The sequence below is a fragment of the Spermophilus citellus genome (genome assembly GCF_964194105.1).
Source record: "Spermophilus citellus genome assembly, chromosome: 6".
NCBI lineage: Eukaryota > Metazoa > Chordata > Mammalia > Rodentia > Sciuridae > Spermophilus > Spermophilus citellus.
In genome coordinates, this window is record NC_138187.1 from 35,856,955 (window position 1) to 35,876,709 (window position 19,755).

Here is a 19,755-nt window from a genome sequence, read left to right on the forward strand (position 1 = left end):
CTTTCCTCTCAGAAGTGAAGGTCATGCACTCAGACATGGTTGGTAAGGTAAGGACCTGGGAAACTGCAGAGCAGTAGCAAGAGGGTACCTTCTTTTATTTTATATATATTTATTTTTTTCTTTCTTGAACTTGAACATATAGCAGCTTTATATATAAAATTCCCAAATGCATATGTACACAAAGAAACATAAAAACCAGTCACCCAAGAGAATGATCACATACACAGATTATAATTTGTTTTACTGACTCTCTCAATGTTAGACAATAAGGATGTTCTTGGTTTTCATGATTCTAAGTAATGCTAAGAAAACTACTTTGGTTATTTTGTACATAAAATTTTCACTTTACTCTGATGGTCTTCTTGAGTTATTTTCTTACTTGCTGCCTAACCATTTTTTCTTTCTTTTGAAACTTTACAGTTTACACATTCTAATTTTCCTACAATTCTAAAATTCCTGTTTTCTTTCAGGAAGCCAAATTTTGGCCAGTGGCTCTGTCCGGATTCCTAGGTTCATGCTGCTGGAGTCTGGGGGTCTGCAGATAACCCCTGTGTTCATCCAGGACGCTGGCAATTACACCTGCTATGCAGCTAACACAGAGGGGTCCCTGGAAGCATCCGCAGCACTCACTGTGTGGAGTAAGGACCACGGTCTTTGTGAACCTTCCATTAATCATGCTTAATCATCATGCCATCTGTGCCTAGGGGATGTCAATATGCCCTTGGACTTTCTCATTTAATCAAAAGAGAATGATTATTTTTATAACTAATTTATAGAAGTCTGTTGAGTAATTAATTTTTCACTTTCTAAAAGAATAATTAAAAGATGTATTCAAGACTTAATGGGGATATTTCAGGAGAGATAAGAGATTGACTTTTTAAAGTCAGTAAAGATATTATGCCCAACTAGCTCAAATAACAAAATTGATGTGTTGATTAAATTTATAAGAGTTTTATAAGGAAAGTTATTCAAGAATTAAAATCCTACAGAAAGTTTTTTTCTGTGCTGTATTATGATTAGCTATACTCCCAGGACATTAAATATGAATGTTTCTCATATATTAGGAGTAAAGTGGAAGAAAATCAGCTTTTATCATTTTTGTTTTATCCATGACACTAGTTTCTGCAGAATAAATTGTTTTCTGGAATGTAAGGATTGGGTACCAAATCCCACTCCCACCCCTTCAACTGCCAAAGTACTTTCCCTCTCTTCTTCATCCAAATCCATGTCACTAAAAGCTCATTGTTCAAAAAAAGCAAAGGACAGTGCTCACCAACAGATTTTCATAAGGTTAATGAGGACAGAAAGTTTAACTCACTTGAGTGAAGAATTTGCTAAAATGCCATCCTTAAATAAAAGTCATTATGCTTCATTTCATATCTGATCAGCATTTTGTAGTATCCACTTTGCTAAATCATCCTTTTCTAATTGTTTAAGTGTTCTAAAAAACACCAAGAATTTAAAAGGAGTTAATCCAAATTCCCATAATATTGGCAATTACTAAAAAAAATTCTGTTCCATTTGGTGATTGGAGTAAATCACTTTTGATTCATCGTGCTTCACCAAGAACTAACCATGCATTCAAAAACTTGTGAAAAATGAGGTCTGGATCTCTAAAGATCACTCATTAGAATTTTGTGGATCTGCTAAGATTCAAAATTGTACCTGTACTAGAATGAGTGGTATACCACTTTGGTGGCTTACAGAGCATTCCCCTTCCTTTTTTGAGACAGAGTCTTACCATGTTGCCCAGGCTAGTCTCAGACTCCTGGCCTCAAGCCTTCCTCTTGCTTCAGTAGGTGAGTGGCTGGGACCTCAGCTGCACTCCACCATGCCTGGCTCCTGCAAAGCATTTTCAACCTAGATTACCCATGTTAATTTGTACAACTGTTAGTGACAGTAACATGTCTTTTCACTGACAAGAAAAATACTACTCAAACATTTTTCTTTACTCACTGCTAAAAATCAGTCATATCAGCCCTGTGACTTCCAAGTTCCAGGCATGGGACTAGAGTAGCATCCCCCTCAGAAGTATGTGGTGCAGGAACACAATGCTTGGGCTATGTGCAGGGAGGCTGGCATTCTTTGGGGCAGCCAGGGAGCTTAGGAGCTGCAGGTCTGCACAGAGCTGATGAGCCTCTCATGAACTCTGTAGTGTGGAGCAAGTCAAGGTGTTTCTGAGTATCTATTTGCATTCCTGAAAATTGGGAATAATTCTATTACAGCTTTAACAAGATTGTTGTGAGGATTAAATAAATTAACATGAGTGAAAGTATTTTGTGATGGGAACAGGTACTATGGGAACATTAAAAATTGTCCAACAATGATTATCTTGGAAAAGAATCTGGATTTTAACCAGGAGTATAGAACCTGGGAGGTGTTTGCACAGCATTGTCCACTCTCTTTCCCCCGGAGGGTGTGGAGGGTCCAAGCTGACACAGGAGGGGTGGGGAGGGAAGATGGACTTTGCTGCAAGTGGGAAGGCTTATTTTCAATTCCCTGAACACTTCTGAGTGCTTCCATTTACTCTCGTTTTGCCAAGATAAGAGAAAACTTGAAGGTTTTGATGTCAGATGATCAATTCATTATCCCCCTAAGGGCAAAGACTCTGAAACTTGTAATTTCATCTGAGCCGTGTCTTGTGTTATTTCAGATCGAACGTCCATCGTTCACCCTCCTGAGGACCAAGTAGTGATAAAGGGGACCATGGCCACGCTGCGCTGTGGAGCCACTCACGACCCCCGGATTTCTCTCCGGTCAGTTTCCTTAGTTCTGATACTTTGGGATTTATTAATATTCTGTGAGCTTAAAAGTGGAGTTGAGATGAGGAGGAAGAATTTGGGGGATTTTGATTTCAGCAGCAGATCCCTGATTATGGCATCCTATGTTCACGGCTCCATCGTTAATCACACGAATCCCATTTCCACTCCAGCCTTATGTATTATTTACAGTGAGCTGCGTTCCACTTCATGACTTCAATACAGCTTTTCATGATTTTTCTGCCAAGGTTAATACACTATCTGTAAAACGTACTTGTCAGCAGCTGATACTTAATGAGAGAAAAATCCAGAGGGATCGAATAGGATTTCACCAGTGTTTACATGGGGACTCTGCAATTCTCCAGAGGGGTTTTCTCTATTCCAAGGATGGTTTCCTTGTGACATGGAGAGCAAGGGAGACCTGAATTTAAAAGAAAGGTAGCTATGGTTTTCTGAGACACTGAGAGAAAAATAACATGTGAAGAAGGAAACTAGCTGTCAGTTCACAAAAACAATTGTGACATCCTGCCAGGTGATGATCAAAAACTTGGCCCTTTAGGTAGGTGCATAGTGGCCCTCAGTGGTGAGTTTTTTCCCAAAGAGCAGCACTTACAGAATAATTTATTAATTTTCAAAATCAGCCTTGAATATAAATCAAGAAAGAAATCCAGTCATCTTAGTATTATTACTCTGGTCTTAGCTCCGTGTAGTTCACCGAAGTGCTGGAATCAAAAGCCTGCCTGCTTCCTGGGACATTCTCTCTGAGCAGAGGTGATGACTCTTGATGCATATGTTTTTGACTGTGTTCACAGACTCAGCCTTTCTTTCACTCTTTTGGGAAGTTGTTTGGCAAATCAGGAATTTAAACATCTTCACCTGGCTCTCCAAAGGTGCCCAGGGCTCAAAAACAAGTTTGGTTTAGTTACAGGAATGCTGAATGCAAAACAAAATGAACAAACAGAAACTAGTGAGTTAAAGATTACCCAGTGAATCCTTGGAGGCTGGCTTAGAATCGTTATCATGCCTAGAAAAGAATCCATTCATTCTAAATGACTTTTGGAGTGCGATTCCAGATAATGAAGAACAAACAGGCTGGCTTTCTGCTACTCTGAGAGCTTAAAGAGAAGCCCCTTGGATCTGTGTGGTTTTCTTGTAGTGTTGATTGAATGGGAGGCCCCTTGGAGAGAAAGAACTGGATTGTTCCCTCTTAACCTGGGTTTTTTTCTGCCCCCGGTGCTCATCTCTCCATTCCTTTCTTCGGGGATCTGTCCTGTTCTATCTCAGCATAATTTCAGATGAGGAGTTTGTAAATGTTAGTGCTCTGTGAATATGAAAGCTTTAAAAAACCTGGGTACATTTTGAAAATCTGATCAAATTATTCTGGAGGGAAAAAAAAACGAGCACTTTTCGTCTCATCTAGCCCAGGGACATCAAAAGACTGGACAGGCTCTTAATTGATTCTCTATTTGAAAAGAAAAATGGGCTAAAACATAGATAAAGATAAAGTGAGGAAGAAATGAAATTTTAGGGGCCATCTGCCAGAATGTTAGGATTTTTAAAATATATGCTTAAATATGTTTATGAGATACTGAGATGTGACTTTATTTATTTGTTTTGTGGGTTTTTTTGTTTGTTTGTTTTTCTTTTTGTGTTGTTGTTGTTGTTAGTAGTTGGGTAATTCTACTCTGGGATTTTTTTTTCCAGTACTGGGAATTGATCCTAGGATTTCCTATCCTAGGCAACTGTTGTACCTACCAAGCTATATCCCTAGCCCCCCAGTATTTTGGTTTGTTTGTATGTTTTTGGCAGTAGTGGGAATTGAACCCAGGGGCACTTTACCACTGAACTATGATCCTAGATCTTTTCCTTTTTATTATTTTATTTTGAGATAGGGTCTTGCTAAGTTGCTCAGCCTGGAACTTGCAATCATCCTGCCTCAGCCTCCCAAGTCACTGGGATTATAGATGTGCACTATACCTGGCCCATCTGGAATTTTTAAACAGTCATTGACTCCTGTTCAGAGGGCACTCTTGTCCTGCAGGTACATTTCTGGGGCAGGGGTGTTAAGTACAGTTTAGCAGGTGACAGGTATGCACATGATTGCATGAGTCCCCAGTTCCTATACACAAGATCAGACAAATGTTTCCAGTCGTCTTCATTGTCCTAGTTTGACTTCAGCATCTACTTTTGTATATTGACAAAGATATCTGGATGTTTTTCTTTTCCTTTCTTTCTCTTTTAGGTATAATTCAAAAGCCTTAAAAGTTACCCTTTTAAAGAGCACAATTGATTGATCTTTATTATATGCTCAAGGTCATTCATCAGTTGTTGCTATTTAACAGGGAAGGACCAGTGCTCCTGCTCCTGAGAGTTCTGTAACTGAAGACTCTTTTCTTGGCCCACAGCTACATTTGGAAGAAGGACAATATGGTCATCACCCCATCTGGCAGCTCTAGAATTGTGGTGGAGAAGGATGGGTCCCTCCTCATTAGCCAGACATGGTCAGGTGACATTGGGGACTACACCTGCGAAATCATATCTGAGGGAGGGAATGATTCCAGAACAGCCCGGCTGGAAGTGATGTGAGTACCTTCTCTCTGGGTGTTAGCCAGCTCCTTGCTATCTACATTGCTACCCTCAGCCAGCACCTCCAAAGCAGTACCACTCAGAAGCCCAAGTGGTCCCAAGTCAATATGTCATGCTCTACAGGCCATGTGCATTGACAAGATTTGGGGGGATCTTATTTTTAACCACAAAGTTAAAATGTTGCATTCTTGGTGCAGATGATTTAATCATAAATTATCATCCCCATTGATCCTTTGTCATGTCTGCCCTACAGACACCATAGTGTGAAAGGCTCTTTGCCACACTGCGATTAAGCAGCAGTGAGTTCATTTTTCCATCTGACTGCCCACCAGAGCTTCCTATCCAGGAGAAATATCAGGGTCAGCCCACGAGCAAGACCATTGCCGCGGCAGTCAATAGACTTGGAGCTTAAGTTAGTCCCAGCTGCCTCTCTGTGGGTGAACAGATACTTTCCACTAAGTCTTTTAAATCCTGAAAATATCAAGCAGCTGCCCATTACTTCCAGCCCAGACCTTCCTGGGGGTCCAGGGGCGCAGGTGGGAACCACTGATCTTTTCGCACACTCTTTCTTGAGCTCTCTCTCTCTCCATGCATGGAGTGGGAAAATTAAAGGCCTGTTGACAAATTTCATTTTTCCAATGTGAATTTATTTGCTTTTTTAAAAATGTGCACTCCCAGATATTCCCTAAGCACATGAATATAAAAATAAAACCTGAAAATGAAACCAAAGCATCACCATTGCCAAGGAAGCAGCTGGTGATGGTGACACGCCCACCCATCCATAACACACACACAGGTCCATCCCTGGCCACTGTTAGACAGTAGACCATCAGGAAAAGGCATTTGTAAGAGATTTTTTTTTCCTATGGACTCTGCCCACCTTAATCTGGGGAGGATTCTGTATACAAAAATAGCATTGGAACAGTTTGGGTACACATCTTATTTGTCTTTGAATCCTTAGATGCCAGCCAAGGGAATTAAGAATGACAAAGGCACTTGCTAAAACTACATACACACACAGCCTTTTGCCTGTTGCATGCATGAATGAGTGGCCAAGAACAAGCTTGCCCTAACCCCTATTTTTGGAATTTAAAAAGTTAATGTTGTATAGCAGCCAATCCAAAGCATCCTGCTGCACCTTCAGCATCTGAAAAATCCAGGATACCCCTTTTCTCTTTAGAGGTTAGCTACTGTCTTGAGCAAAGGTCACCCTAGTTAGAATGAGAAAGAGCCCTGTGGTTCCCACAGAGGGTTCTGGGCTTTGGACAGACAGTATCTCCCCTAACTGGGCCATCAGCACTGGAGCCCAACTCCAGGCTTTCTGCCTTCCCTGTATCTCCAGCCTCAGTCTTTCTGCTGCCTCAGTCACCTGCTGCCTCCATAGCACAGCTGTATTCTCTGCTGGCACCCAAAGGGCTCCTGCTAATACATTCTTTAGTGTTCCCCCGCATCATCGCTTCCTGCCATTTGCACTCGGGTACCTCTTGCAGGCCCCCCAGCTCCTGGCCTAGCCTCCCTCTACTGGTAGGAGGCATCACACTGTGAGGGATGAGCCTACCTTCCCCTCCTGAAGCACCTCAGTGGCACAGTTTTGCATTCTGAATGCCTGACACAGTGTCTGATGCACAACAGGTGCTCAATAAGTATGTGCTGGTTTGTTGGTTGAATGCACAAATGCATGGAGTGATGCATGAATGTTTTGAGCCACTGGTAGGCCTTCTGATTCCTCTTCTTATCCTCCATGCTCATGAGTTGGCTCCCCACTGAATAAGCACACGAACTCCCATGGCTCGATCAGAAATCCCTGTCTAGCTCTGCTATTCCTGTCCTCTTTCCTTCCAGGTCTCAAATGAGGGATTGTTTTTTATGATATTAGATAGCATAGCCAGTGAATTCATATAATCCTCTGCTATTCAGAATTTTAAAACTACCTTTGAGAACTCTTAGATCATCCATTGTTGGTATCAAATAAATAAGTGTTAGCAGTTCATAAAGACTCTGTCAACAGAAGCCAAATTGCATACTTCCAATATAGCACATTCTTTTTATTCTGCACAATTTTATGTTCTTCTGATTTACATATCTTCCCTACTATTTGCTTATTTGATTTCCTCTAAGTAAAATACATTTTTCAACAAATGTTGCTGTATGTATAAAATAATAGGTTTTCTGCAGTGGTAAAACACCTCATCTCTAAATTTAGAAATATTTGCAGATTTGTGACTCAAACCTATTTAGGTGGCACTGGTCGCAGAACTGATTAGGAAGGCCATTGGTCCTTGTGAGTTGTTGGTATTATAAACACTGCTTCTTCCAGCTTTGAATGAATCAGGAGAGCTGTGCACCTTTAGATCCAAACAGGTTTTGAGACTCTACAAGATCAGTGATGACAATAATAATGATAATATTAATCCATGATTGTGGGGCATTTGATGCTTCTAAGACAACTTTGAGGTTGAGCCCTGTCACACTCCCCTGGTTTACTCAAATGGCAAAAAAAAAAAAAAAAAAAAAAAAATCAAGAAATAAATCTTACATTGCAGAAGGGACTGAGAGGTTCTTATGGCTAAACAGTGTCCTTCAAAGCCCTGAAAGCCTGTTCCCCTTCCCTCTTGACTTCAGCTAAAAACCACTTTGTTAAATATAGAAATTAAGTGCATTAGAAATGAGCTTTTCAAAAATAGACTGTCCATCGGTGCATCCTCATGCTTCTTCACCCCGCCACCTAATACTCCAGCAGGAAGCTTTGTCTGGTTAAGCCAGTTGGAAGGGCAACACCTCTCCCTTGAGGGGCTGAAGAGGGGCCCTCAAGGAATCCCAACCTTTCTGTTCCTCTCCACCCCACCCCTCCCTGCATCACAGGCTCTGCAGCCTCAGGATAATATTTTTGACCCCACCTTCAGGACCCACCTAATGGCCAGAGGTATCTGCTGCAGAGCCTTGGGTGCCTCCCCCAGTGCCAGGCATAGTAGGTGCTAGGGAATGTCTGGGTGAGTCTCACTCTGCTGAGTTTACAATGAGGGTCTGTTTTGCATCACCCACAAAGACTAATTTATAATTTACGTGGCTTGGCTGTAATCCCTTGTCCAAAAGAAGGGGCTTCTAAAATTCCAGATGGTTATGTGATGTATCCTGTAAATTAACAGCACTGTCCTCATAAACGCGGTCACCCTGGCTTTGCTTATGTCTTTCCCCCTAGTTTGCTGGTACCATAAAGGCAGGAGCCGCTGGTTCCTGGGATGACTCTGTATCCCTGCAAGCATCTCGCCCTGTTGAGCACAGAGGGCCAGACCCCTTAGGCTCTATGGATTGATTAATTGTTCAATCATTTAAAGACCCAATTAGCATTGCCTCTCTCCTCTTGAAGTTGGAGACTAATTCTTATGATCCTAGAGTACAGAGAAAATCTAATTTACAGAGCAAGACATGAAGACTCTGACCCTGAGGCAGTGGGAGAGGTTTCTACCAATAAAACCACTTCTGACAAAGCCATAATGAGTGAACAATTTTAGTTATCAGGCCCATCATCTTCCTCCTCAGAGCAGAGTGGAAGAAGATGAGTTTGACCAAGGCATCATTTGTTCATCAAAGGGGCAATGCTTATACAGAAAAAACCCTGCCTGCTCCTCCTCTGCCCAAGCCATTCCCCACAGCCACAGTTTCACCAATTTCTCACTCTTGTCCTTAAATCTGTTCTCTTCACACACACACCTCACTTAATCTCCCTCCCATACAGTCTGAGTTTGTGTTTTTGTTATTCTCTGATATTCCTGTGGTGTAATTTGCTGGTAGCGATTTTGCCCCCGTCCCATCACCTTGTAAGGTGACTCAGCACTGGGCTTCGTTTCCATTTTTCTCGGATTGCTTCCATTTGTTACCCATCTGGGTATCACTGTCTGTGAGTCACTGCCAATCGTTTATCTCCTTTCAAAGTTGGCAGAGAAATGCCTGGATGAAATCTTCTCCTATTAGGTAAGATTTTCTGAAATAGATTCAGAATATATTAGAGTCTCATTTATCCATTACTGACAGGCTAGTCAAGGGTTTCACAAGATAACCGGAACTTATTTAAAGGAATGGTTTATATTTTCAGTGTCTATTAACAAGCTCTTTGCATGGCTAAACAGGTAATGTTGGACACAAGAGAAATGATAGAAGCACTGTTCACATAGGGTCGAGGCTAGAATCAGGAAAAACAATTCTCCTTCCAATTCTGAGTTCTGTGACGTGTGTAAAAGCCACTTCCTGCATTGTGCTGTCAGACAGCTCTGACTGAGCATGGCCTGGTGGATCAGAGCTCTGTGCTTCTCGGTGCATCAGGGGTAGTGATGTTGTCAGATACCATTGGGCCACTAGGTCTTGGGTCCTACACTTAATGTCTCAAGACCACTTTACCTTTAAATTTTTTTTCCAGTAACTGGGAATTGAGCCCAGGGTCACTCAACCACTGAGCTACACCCCTAGTCCATTTTATTTTATTTTGAGGAAAGGTCTCACTAGATGGCTGATGCTGGCCTCAAACTTTCAGTCCTCCTGCCTCAGCCTCCTGAATCACTGAGATTACAGTTGTGTGCCATCAGGTCTAGTTTTAAGTCTCTTTTTAAAAATCTTTTTAAAAATGTTTTTTAATTCCTAATGTCAGGCTCTGGACTATATCATTTTTGGCTTGGTATGCTTCCTAGCAGACCCGTCACCTTCTTATCAGTTGCTTCTGAGCTGCCAGGAGGTGGGAAATCAGAAACCACAGTGACTACATCACATCCTGGGTGAGAGCCAGCAGCTCTGAGGTGCACAGAGGGATGTGTGTGAGCACAGTGCAGGGACCGTGGGCTGACCCTGGACAATGTGAGAGCTCCACCAGTGGCCCCTCAATAAGTGAATCGCCTGAAGCACAATCACAGAGATGTCCAGCCCTAGGAGAAAGACCATCCACTCACCTGTAAGACTGGTCATTTCTACGTGTGCCCTCCACTGGAAAGGGTGGGCAAATAAAAGCACTCATTTTGGTGGGAAATGATTCATGACTCATGTCAAACCCCAGTGTTAATCCCTCTGGAATGTGTAATTGGGATTGTTTCCTATCTCAAGGAGCCACTCATGAGTTCCCAGGTTCTTATTGTGTCTTTGGGACCTGTGTGAACGCTGCGTCTGAGCTGAGACTCGGGCTGTGTACATGTCCGTCTGCTGCAGGGAGCCTCTTGGAGCACCAGCAGTGTGCACATGGAAAACCACCCAGAACACAGACAGCCCTCCTAGTCTTCTAAGTTGTTCCTCATGTCAGAAAGCCTTCCATTTTGAGGGGGAGTCTTGACACTGATAAGAATTACTTTGGTTTAGCACAGACCTTACAAGACCAGGACACAGACCCCAACAAGATGCCCCAGCTTTAGGCACTGGCGTCCAGCTCAGGACTTCCACGCCACATTCATTTCTAACCAATCAGCTAAAATCTGAAACTTCCCACTATGCCATCAGGTTCAAATTCTCTACACAGAACTCAGGAAAGTGCCCTGCATACAGTTGTATTATAAAGGACAAAAATCAGGACCAGATAAATGAACAGAACATGAAGCAGGGTGGGCAGGGTCCCAAACTCAAAGCTTCCTCGTGCTCAGAATGCATCAGCTCATGATTACCAACCAGGAAATCTCAGCTGTTTTCATGTCCAGAGTGTTTTGGGGGCTTTGTTGTGTCAGCACCATTGATTAAATCACTGGTGCAGGGTTGAATTCAATCTCTATCCCCCATACATAGACACACTGGAGGCCAGAAGGTTGGGCAGATGGCACTGGCTAAAACCCCCACCCTATCACAGGGCTGGTCTTTCCAGAACCCATTCCTGGAACAATCTGGGGACCCCCAAGTTGCCTCCTAAGCATACACTCAGTGTGTCTCAGAGACCCACCCTGGGTAACAGAGACAGTTCTGTCCCTCCAGAGATTCCAAGGGCTTAGAAGCTCCAGCCCAGATCAGACAAATTCTTTATTATTCAGTAGTCTTATTTGGATATATCTATTCAAGCTTATTCATGATTTGTTTTCGGGTGAACTATTTCAACAACTTTGGTTTGATTTCAAACCAATTCAGACTGGGGGAGAAAACAGGAAATGGGCTTTGGAGAGGTAGAATAGATGTTTTTATCTTAGTACTTCCTTCATATTGTTCTTTATTAGAAATCTAATGGAGGTTTGGTTGTTGGAGAACTCAACTAGAAATAACAGCCCTTTCTCTGATTTAAAACAATTCACAGTTAAGAAGAAAACAAGCAACATTTCAGGCTGAGGTTTCTGCTTACTGTGCTCGTGTACAATGTAGTTGCAGTCTACATGAGAAATATTGCTTTGTTATAAACGGTGTGCAGGGTTTAGAGAGAGCTGTGTTTCTTAGGTAGCTGAAAGCTCAAAACAGCTTAATAAATTTTAAAGTATAATGAGTACATTTTTAAAATAAAAAAAAATATCCAGGATAATTATGGCTTTTAGTTCTGACCCTATGTGGTTCGGCCATACCTGATGTCTCAGAGAGACCCAAAACCAGCTAATGGGGGAAATGGGGCATGCTCAGAACCTTCCCCTGGCACTTCCTGGGAACATTTGCAGAAGTGGCAGCCATCCTGTGCCTTCCCAAAGCAGGTCCTGCCCCCAGACCATGGGACATCAAGGTTAAACACAGGACATGGGGAACTTGTGACTTCAGGCCAGTCACTGGGAGAAAGACACAGTATAGTGTGCAGCTTTGTCACCAGTAAATCCCAGTAAAAACTTTTTTATTAGTAACTTCTTTTTGGAATTTATTTGCTTTAATTGCATTTCCATTTTATGGCTGTGCTGATGTGTTATTTACCATTTCCATGGGATTTTAGTTAGTGTTTTCACCACATTTCCTTTTAAGTGCTTCCCCCAAACCCCTATTATCCAACAGAAAACAGAATGACAATATAACCTCATGCTGTCAATAAATGAGGCGACTCTGTTTGTCTAAGAATGCAGATGGGCATTTTCAATACTAATTCCAAATGGCTAGTGTGGAAAATTTTCACATTAAGTCATATCTACCAGGGCTTTTCCTGTTCATATGGTTTACTGCATTTCCATTACCAGCTTCTAGTTGCGAAAACAAATCATTGACCAAGTTTTCTCTACTAAATAACATACTGCATTAAAAAATTTGTGCACACATTGCCCCATTTAAGTGACAGTGTCATTTGTTGTTTCAGTTCCATAGGGATTACATCAAATTACGTTTAGAAAACAAAATGGCACTGTGAGTGGTAGAGTTGGGCTTTGTTCCTCTTGCAGGAGAGGAGGAGTAAGAAGTATTTTTGTACTGGGGCTGCATTTTATGTTCTCCATTCCCAAACATTGCACCCTAGGACTCTCCATAGTGAGCACCCAGGTGAACTGTTGGTCTGACACACACTTTCTTCTCGTTCCTTCTCCTTACCCTTCAAGTGAGCTGCCTCACCCACCTCAGAACCTCCTGGCCAGCCTGAGCTCTCGCAGCCACGCCGTGGTGCTCTCCTGGGTCCGGCCCTTTGATGGAAACAGCCCTGTTCTTTACTACATTGTGGAGCTGTCTGAAAACAGTAAGTAACAAACACAACGGTTGCCCTGAATGGCTGTTGGGTTTCTTTGTGTCCTCAGTGTCCCTAATCTTTACTGCTGGTTCAGACCCACTAAGTCAAAAGGAAGGTTACAATGCTTTATGGTTGTAAAGGGAAAGCACAGCCTGTACTTGAGGAAGAGAAATGGCCATGTGAGCTGGGAGCAGGGCTGGGAGGGTCATGAGAGGACTCTTGTGAGGGCCTGGGTCTGGGAACCAGGCCAGTAGAATGGCCATGCACACAGAATGCTCTAGGCAGAGGTACTGCAGGACAGCATCCTCCCTGGGGTGCATGTGGAAGGGGTAACAACAGTTCCCAAGGGGCTGATTTGAGAGTTTGTAGCAGTAATAGTTGAATCTGTGGGTATTTTCTCTGGCCTCAACATGGTACCAAGTATAGAGTAGGCTTGTCCTTCCTTTGCCCCCTGCTTTGACCTCTCAGCAGCATAGCACCCTCCAAGCCACCTTCATTAAACAGCTCCCTTCCAGAGTTGCCCCCCACACCGGCTTTCCTCCAGCCTCGCGGGTCCTCCCCCTTCCCTGCTGGCCTCAGTGAGGGTTCTGCATGCTGTCCTGCTTGCTGCTCCCAGCTGCTCTTCCTGGGAAGCCTCCTGTGTTCCCATGATGAGACCGACATCTTTTCTTTGATGATGTCTGTGGCTCTCTGAACCCAGATCTCCAACATGGAACCCAGTGATTGGACATCTCTACCTCTGGTGCTTCACAGACGTCACAAGCTTAATGTCTTCAAGGAGCATCTTGCCATGATTTTTAATCCTGACCCTATTGCCCCTCATTGCTGCAGCCATTTCAGCCTATTCCCAGCACCCTTGATTTCGATATTACTTGAGCCTGAGCCTAAGGATGGTCCCGGCCTTTCCCCTCTAGCTCATCATGGCAGCAGTTGCCCTAATCCTATATGTACCGAGAGTCAGCTGGAATCTGTTCCCTCTCTCCCACCAGACCTTTCTCTCTTATCAGGACGTTACAGCTCTCTCCGCACTGGACCCTGCATCTTCTTTTGTTCTCTTCAGGCTGGGGGTCCTGAGCATGCATGCTGTGCAGAGGATGAAACCCTAACTCCCCAGTCCCGTGCAGCCTGGGCTTGCCCCCAGGCACCCTTCTCTCTGTTCAGCATGTGCCAACCCCACTGGCTTCAGATGGCTCTCTGGAGGGGCCTCATCTCTCCCACCTGCCCGCCTGGAGTGCTCAGAGGCTAGATTGCTGCCCTTCATGATACCTGTTGCCTCCTCAAAGAAGCGCACCAGCACACTGGCTGCACCTAACCTTTGACTGCCTGAGCTGAAGTCCTTCCTGTGTCATGCCTCTCTTATCCCAGACTCTTCCCTAGGCCCCCATGCAGACCAGCCAGACCTTAGGTGGCCTGGCTCTTAAGATGGTCATTCTCATTCAGCCTGCAGTTTGTCTCGTGGTGACACTGCATTCTGAATGGGTCATAGCCTTTAGGACAACCAGGAGTGGTGCTCTCAGTGCTGTTGGCCCTGAGATCTCACTCTCCTGGTGAAACTCCTCACTTTGTCATGGGGAACAACTTGTGGAGTTCTGCTCTAGGTCCCCCCCTCACCAAGCATGGCACACTCTTGAAGACATTAAGTCTGTGATGTCTGTGAGGCACCAGAGGTAGAGATGTCCAGTCACTGGGTTCCACGTTGGAGGTCTGGGTTCAGAAAGCCACGAACATCATATAATGATGGCACCATACAAGCCACAGCAGTGCTGTTTGGGCCTCATTTATGGCCAAGAGATGGATGTATAGGGTAGAAGTCTCTTGCCCTGGGGCCACACAGGTAGCAGTAGGACCCCACCTCCTGGCCATCTGACCTGGAGCTCAGCTCTTCATGGTCATCAGGACTCTTCAGAGCAGCCTCCCTTCTGCACTTCAGTGGGGGCTTCTCAATGAAGGCTGACAGAATGGCAAGCACACCAGGTTGGTGGCCATTCAGGGAGCCATGTATGAATCTGAGAAGGCTTATTTGGATTATACTTCACCCAAACCAGTTCTGAGACAGGTCCCAAAGGCCATGTGCTTTTCCCATTTCCTGGGTATCACCTTGACTGGGATAGCTTTGGGCTTGGCACCAGCTTAGAGAAAGGTACTGGAGTCAGGCCCTTCTCCCTTTCCTGCGGTACCCACTGACCTGGGTCCTTCCTCAGAGAGTGTGGTGTCTGGGGACCCATGTGCCTGCAGACAGCTCTTCATTCCAGCTCAGCAGTGCTGATCAGAGAGGGTAGGTGTTGGCATTACTACTGAAGCAACCTTTGAGAAGGTAAGGTTTTCCTGAGGTTGTCATGGATGTATGCCTGTGAAGTGATGTGTAGGGAGAATATGATGAGAGCAGAGCCATTGTTGTCAGAATCCTTACAGACATCCACCAAAAAAATAACTCCTGTCAGGCACCCATCTCTAGGAGATGGGGAATTGTGTTCTATTCACCTTTGTCTCTAGTCCCTAGTGCTCAGTGGCACTCAACAAGTGAACTTGAACTAAAATCGAGGCTCTGGTAGAGCCCCCATGATAGACTTCAAATTACAGTCCTAGACCATCTTCTACAAGGGAAATGTTCTGCCTTCCACAGTTTATATCAAATAAGATGTTGATTCAGATTGCCATACTAACCATTTTCTCAGCTGATTGCATGACTGGGTCTTGTAGTCCAACATCTTACTTAAACCAGAAGCAAGCTTTACAGGTATCTATCTGTTCATTCCTCCATCCATCCATCCATCCATCCATCCTTCCATCCATCCATGTGTTGATTGGACATCTGCTGTACCCCAGGCACTCTGCTGGGTGCTGAGATCCAAGAGGCAAAATGAGCAGCCTCATTGGTCAGACACAGCAGGATCCATGTGTCATTTTTCTTTTCTTTCTCTTGTGGTACTGACAGTGGAACACCCAGGGCCTCCTAAATACTAGCAAGTGCTCTGGTACTGAGCCACACGCTCACCCCTGTGTCAGTACTAGTGGTAGTCAACACAGTGCCTGGCATATACTGGATAATCCCATATATGTTTGGTTGTTTCATTTCACTGAGAAAGGGATGAAGAATGTTGTTAATCCCTCATTAGCCTCTGACTCTTCCCACTGGACCATCTTGGAGCTGGATGTGAGTCCCAGCTATTTTTCCTCTAGAATCTTATGTAGGTATCATTGTGTGAAGAATTGTGAAGAACTGAAATGGATCAGATGGTTGTCTCTTGGCTGTCCCTGATTTCAACCCTATGAGATAAGTCTGCAGCTTTGGCTGAGCAGCATGTGCTGCTACCAATTGGTTAGCCATGCCACAGCAAATAGAAGACCAGCTCCATCATCGGGCCATCCGTTGGGTTTTTGTTTTTATTAGGAATGAGTGCCCTTAAGAAGCAGCTGAACATGCTGGCTAATTATAGTCAGAAAGAACAGCTTAGCGCAAGTACACTAAAATGGAAATTGTATCTGGCCTGCACTCAGCACTGTGAAAGGAGACAGTGCTAAATAACCCCAACAGCAGTCCTCCACCCCTCTGTGTGGGAGCATCTGCAGCCAGCAGGCTGATAAGAATGTTGGTCTGCTGGAAACCATGGATGCTGCAGGGGCTTAGTGTCCATGACAGGTGCTTTATAACACCTGTCCTCAAGACATTCCCATTGCTACAAAAAAGGCCTCTTCAGAACTTTGTAGAGCAGAGTTCTGGAGCTGGAGCTGACCCCCTTTGTCCATGCACTTGACTGGAATTGAAACCTTGAATGGAGATTGGCGCTGTGCAGGCAGGTGTCCTGTGTTTTGCTCTCTTGTGAAGTTGGGTGATCCTCTTGTCCCAGGTCCCCTTTTAGTGAACTGGGAGCACAAAGAAGGGTAGCAGTGTCCTACAGCCTGCTTCACCTCATGTGCAGAGGAGTACAGAGAGTCTGACCAGGTGACAGGGGACAGGAGCCTGGAGGATTCCTCTGTTGAGACAGTGCAGGGATTCCTAATGGCTTGATAGCCAGGTATGAGACTTCTGTTAAATAATAGAAGTACCTGACATGCTTTCTAAATGTCTCTTGATTACGATCAAGAATGATCTTTCTTGGAGGTGATTATGATCACAAGGGGGGACACTGTCAAGGAAAATCTGTGACTTTGCAGTGAACCAAAAAATAGATTACTAGGTGTCTCATCTAGCACCTTCAGGGCTTATGACTCCATAAGGACCTGCACTTTTCATTGTCATGGGGCCATTTGCAACTCTGTAAACCTCAGAAAATTTATAGCAATGCAAATGATTCTTGTCCATAAAAATGCAGATAAATTTTATCCTGTAGAATATAATAATATGTTGGTTACTGCTCTGCAGACATTGACCAGTTTCACATCTGTTTGTGAATTTATTTTAGCATCGTCAACATATGTGTGCTGTTTGAATTTTTCCTTTTAACTGTACAGTTATTAACATCTTACTGTTTCCTTCATAAATTAGTGAGCTAACTAAAATTTTTGGTATACATTCATTTTGTATTTGTATATGAGCCATCATTTGCTGGGCATGGTGGTGTACGCCTGTAATCCCAGTGGCTTGAGAGGCTGAGGCAGGAGGATCATGAGTTCAAAGCCAGCCTCAGCAAAAGCAAGGCATTAAGCAACTCAGTGAGGCACAAATAAGCCTCAGCAAAAGCAAGCACTAAGCAACCTGTCTCTAAATAAAATACAAAATAGGGCCAGGGATGTGGTTCAGTGCTCAAGTGCCCCTGAGTTCAATTCCTCTTATGACTCCCCCACCAAAAAAGAGCCATAATTTTTCTTTTTATAAATGTATCCTCAAACATGAACATTTGGCATCACTTAGTATTAGAAATGAAAAAAAAATCTTCTAATGCAACAGATGTCACAAGTTTCCATGGTAACCCTGATATTTGGGGAAAGGTCAAGGTCTCAGACTGAGTACCTAAATGTTTTCCATGATCTGGACTAAGGTATCATGCAGCTGAAATAGGATAATGGTCTTTTACCAGTTAGTAAAAATTCAATCATTTCCTCATGATGTTTTTAAAACTTGGTGCCTGCTGCCATGGATCTCCTAGTGAACATTTGCATTAACAAACATACAAAAAAAATTCGGAATACTCCATCCTACTTAGTTATGCTGTTAGTTTTTTTGGTAGACATGCGTGTTTGTAGTTGTGATTTTTGTATTATACTTTATAGTATTTAAGTTTTATTGGAATATAAAATAAAATTGTACTTTTCATTGTGAAAGTTATATATGCTCATTAATAAAAAGTTGTAAGTTGCTTAAAGCATAAAGAATAAAAACAATCACATAGATTCTTCATATTCGAAAGCCAGCCCTCCATCCAAGCCCTTGGTTCCTCCTTCCTACTTCCTCCTGAACTTGGCTCCATCATTTATTCCCTCACTGCCCTCTTTCAAGTTCTCCTGCTCTCATGGCTCCTTCACCCAAAGGAGTAGGCTCTACCTCCCCTTCTCTCATTCCATTCCGTGCAGTCACCGTTGACTCCTATGTCTTTCCCTCCTCCCCCCACAAATAAACCAGTGAATTCTGTTGACTTTATTCAGTTATTTTTATGTAATCCACTGCCTTTCTCCATTCCTGTGACACTGATGCTGACTAGCTGTCCTTCTGTTGCCCACCATGGACGTGTACTACTCAAGGCCATCCTTTATCGGGCCACCAGAGGGAGCTCCACAAAGTACAAACCTGGCCATGATGAAACCCTGCAGAGCTCTCCAGAAAGACCCCACAGGGGAGGGGGGGGAACATGGCCGCCGACGAGGAAGCAGTGACTCTAATGTCTCCACATTAACGAGATCAAAAAGACCCTTTGGAACAGCGGCAGTCTTCACACGGAGGAACTCCTAGCAAAATTCCATGAAGAGGGGTCCTGCCGGGATCTGGTAGGTCTATTAGAAGTGTCGGTTTGTGGCCGCTGGGACTCAGGGCCCAGGGACTGTGGTACTTGCCGGCGGTCACCTCCCCGGCCCCGGGCGCCGCTGGAGCTCGAGCCAGAAAAACACGGACCGAGACGTGGCTCGGCTGGCTAGAAGCCGGGAACGCCGGGGGCGGACAGAGCGACCAGGGCAGCGCTGGCTGTGGAGGCCGTGGAGGAGAGAGGCGTGGGAGCTCGAGGCAGAGACACACCGGAGAGAGCGAGCCAGCACCCCGCCATCATCCCGAAATAGCGAGAAGAGGAAGATGGCGGTGGGAAGTAAGTAAGCCTCTCCGTTTTCCGTGCCCCGCACCGCCGCGTCTGAAAAGCTGAGACTGACAGCCGCGCCGACTCAGCATTAAGCCATCCAGCCGAGGCGGCTGGTCAGCACTTCTCATTCTGCGGAGGTGGATGCCTGCCGGGCCTTCGTGGGTAGTGGCCGCAGGGTCCAGGCGGGGCTTGGGAGACAGTGGGGACCCGCCCGTGGCGTTGGTCGCCCGGCAGGGGGAGGCGAACTGTCGCCGTTTGCGGAGGACACCACTGTGGCAGAGGGCTGAAGTCGCAGGGCTGCAGCGCAGGAGATAACTTCATTGAAGCCTGCTGCTACAGGTGTGTGGACACCTGGCTTTCCCTCTCCACGCATCGGGGAAAACTTAAGAGCCCCTCCCAGCTCTCCCGTGAGTGCTACAGCCAGCCCGAGGGAGTCAGAGGTGGTGTAGGACTGCCGCTCCCGCCAGGGCTGACTGCTGAGGTCTCTTGCACCAGCTACGGGGGTGTGGCTACCGGAGGGCAAGTAAAATTCGCTGAGGATTCTCAGCACCAAGCTCTACAAAATTAGGGTCTGAGGGAATGGCAAACTGGAAGAGTGTGCCCAGTCATT

At 44.6% G+C, this 19,755-nt stretch overlaps 1 protein-coding gene across 2 annotated transcripts in view; it reads left to right on the plus strand.

Moving 5' to 3' along the window:
• The window catches only part of SDK1 (sidekick cell adhesion molecule 1), a 901,672-nt gene that overhangs the window by 669,333 nt on the left and 212,584 nt on the right, over positions 1-19,755 (plus strand). For both annotated transcript variants that reach the window (XM_081298615.1, XM_081298616.1), the window contains exons 11-14: positions 475-638; positions 2,654-2,756; positions 5,165-5,341; positions 12,797-12,930. In XM_081298615.1, coding sequence (XP_081154741.1) covers positions 475-638; positions 2,654-2,756; positions 5,165-5,341; positions 12,797-12,930 — 578 coding nt within the window. The remainder of the gene's footprint in view (positions 1-474; positions 639-2,653; positions 2,757-5,164; positions 5,342-12,796; positions 12,931-19,755) is intronic.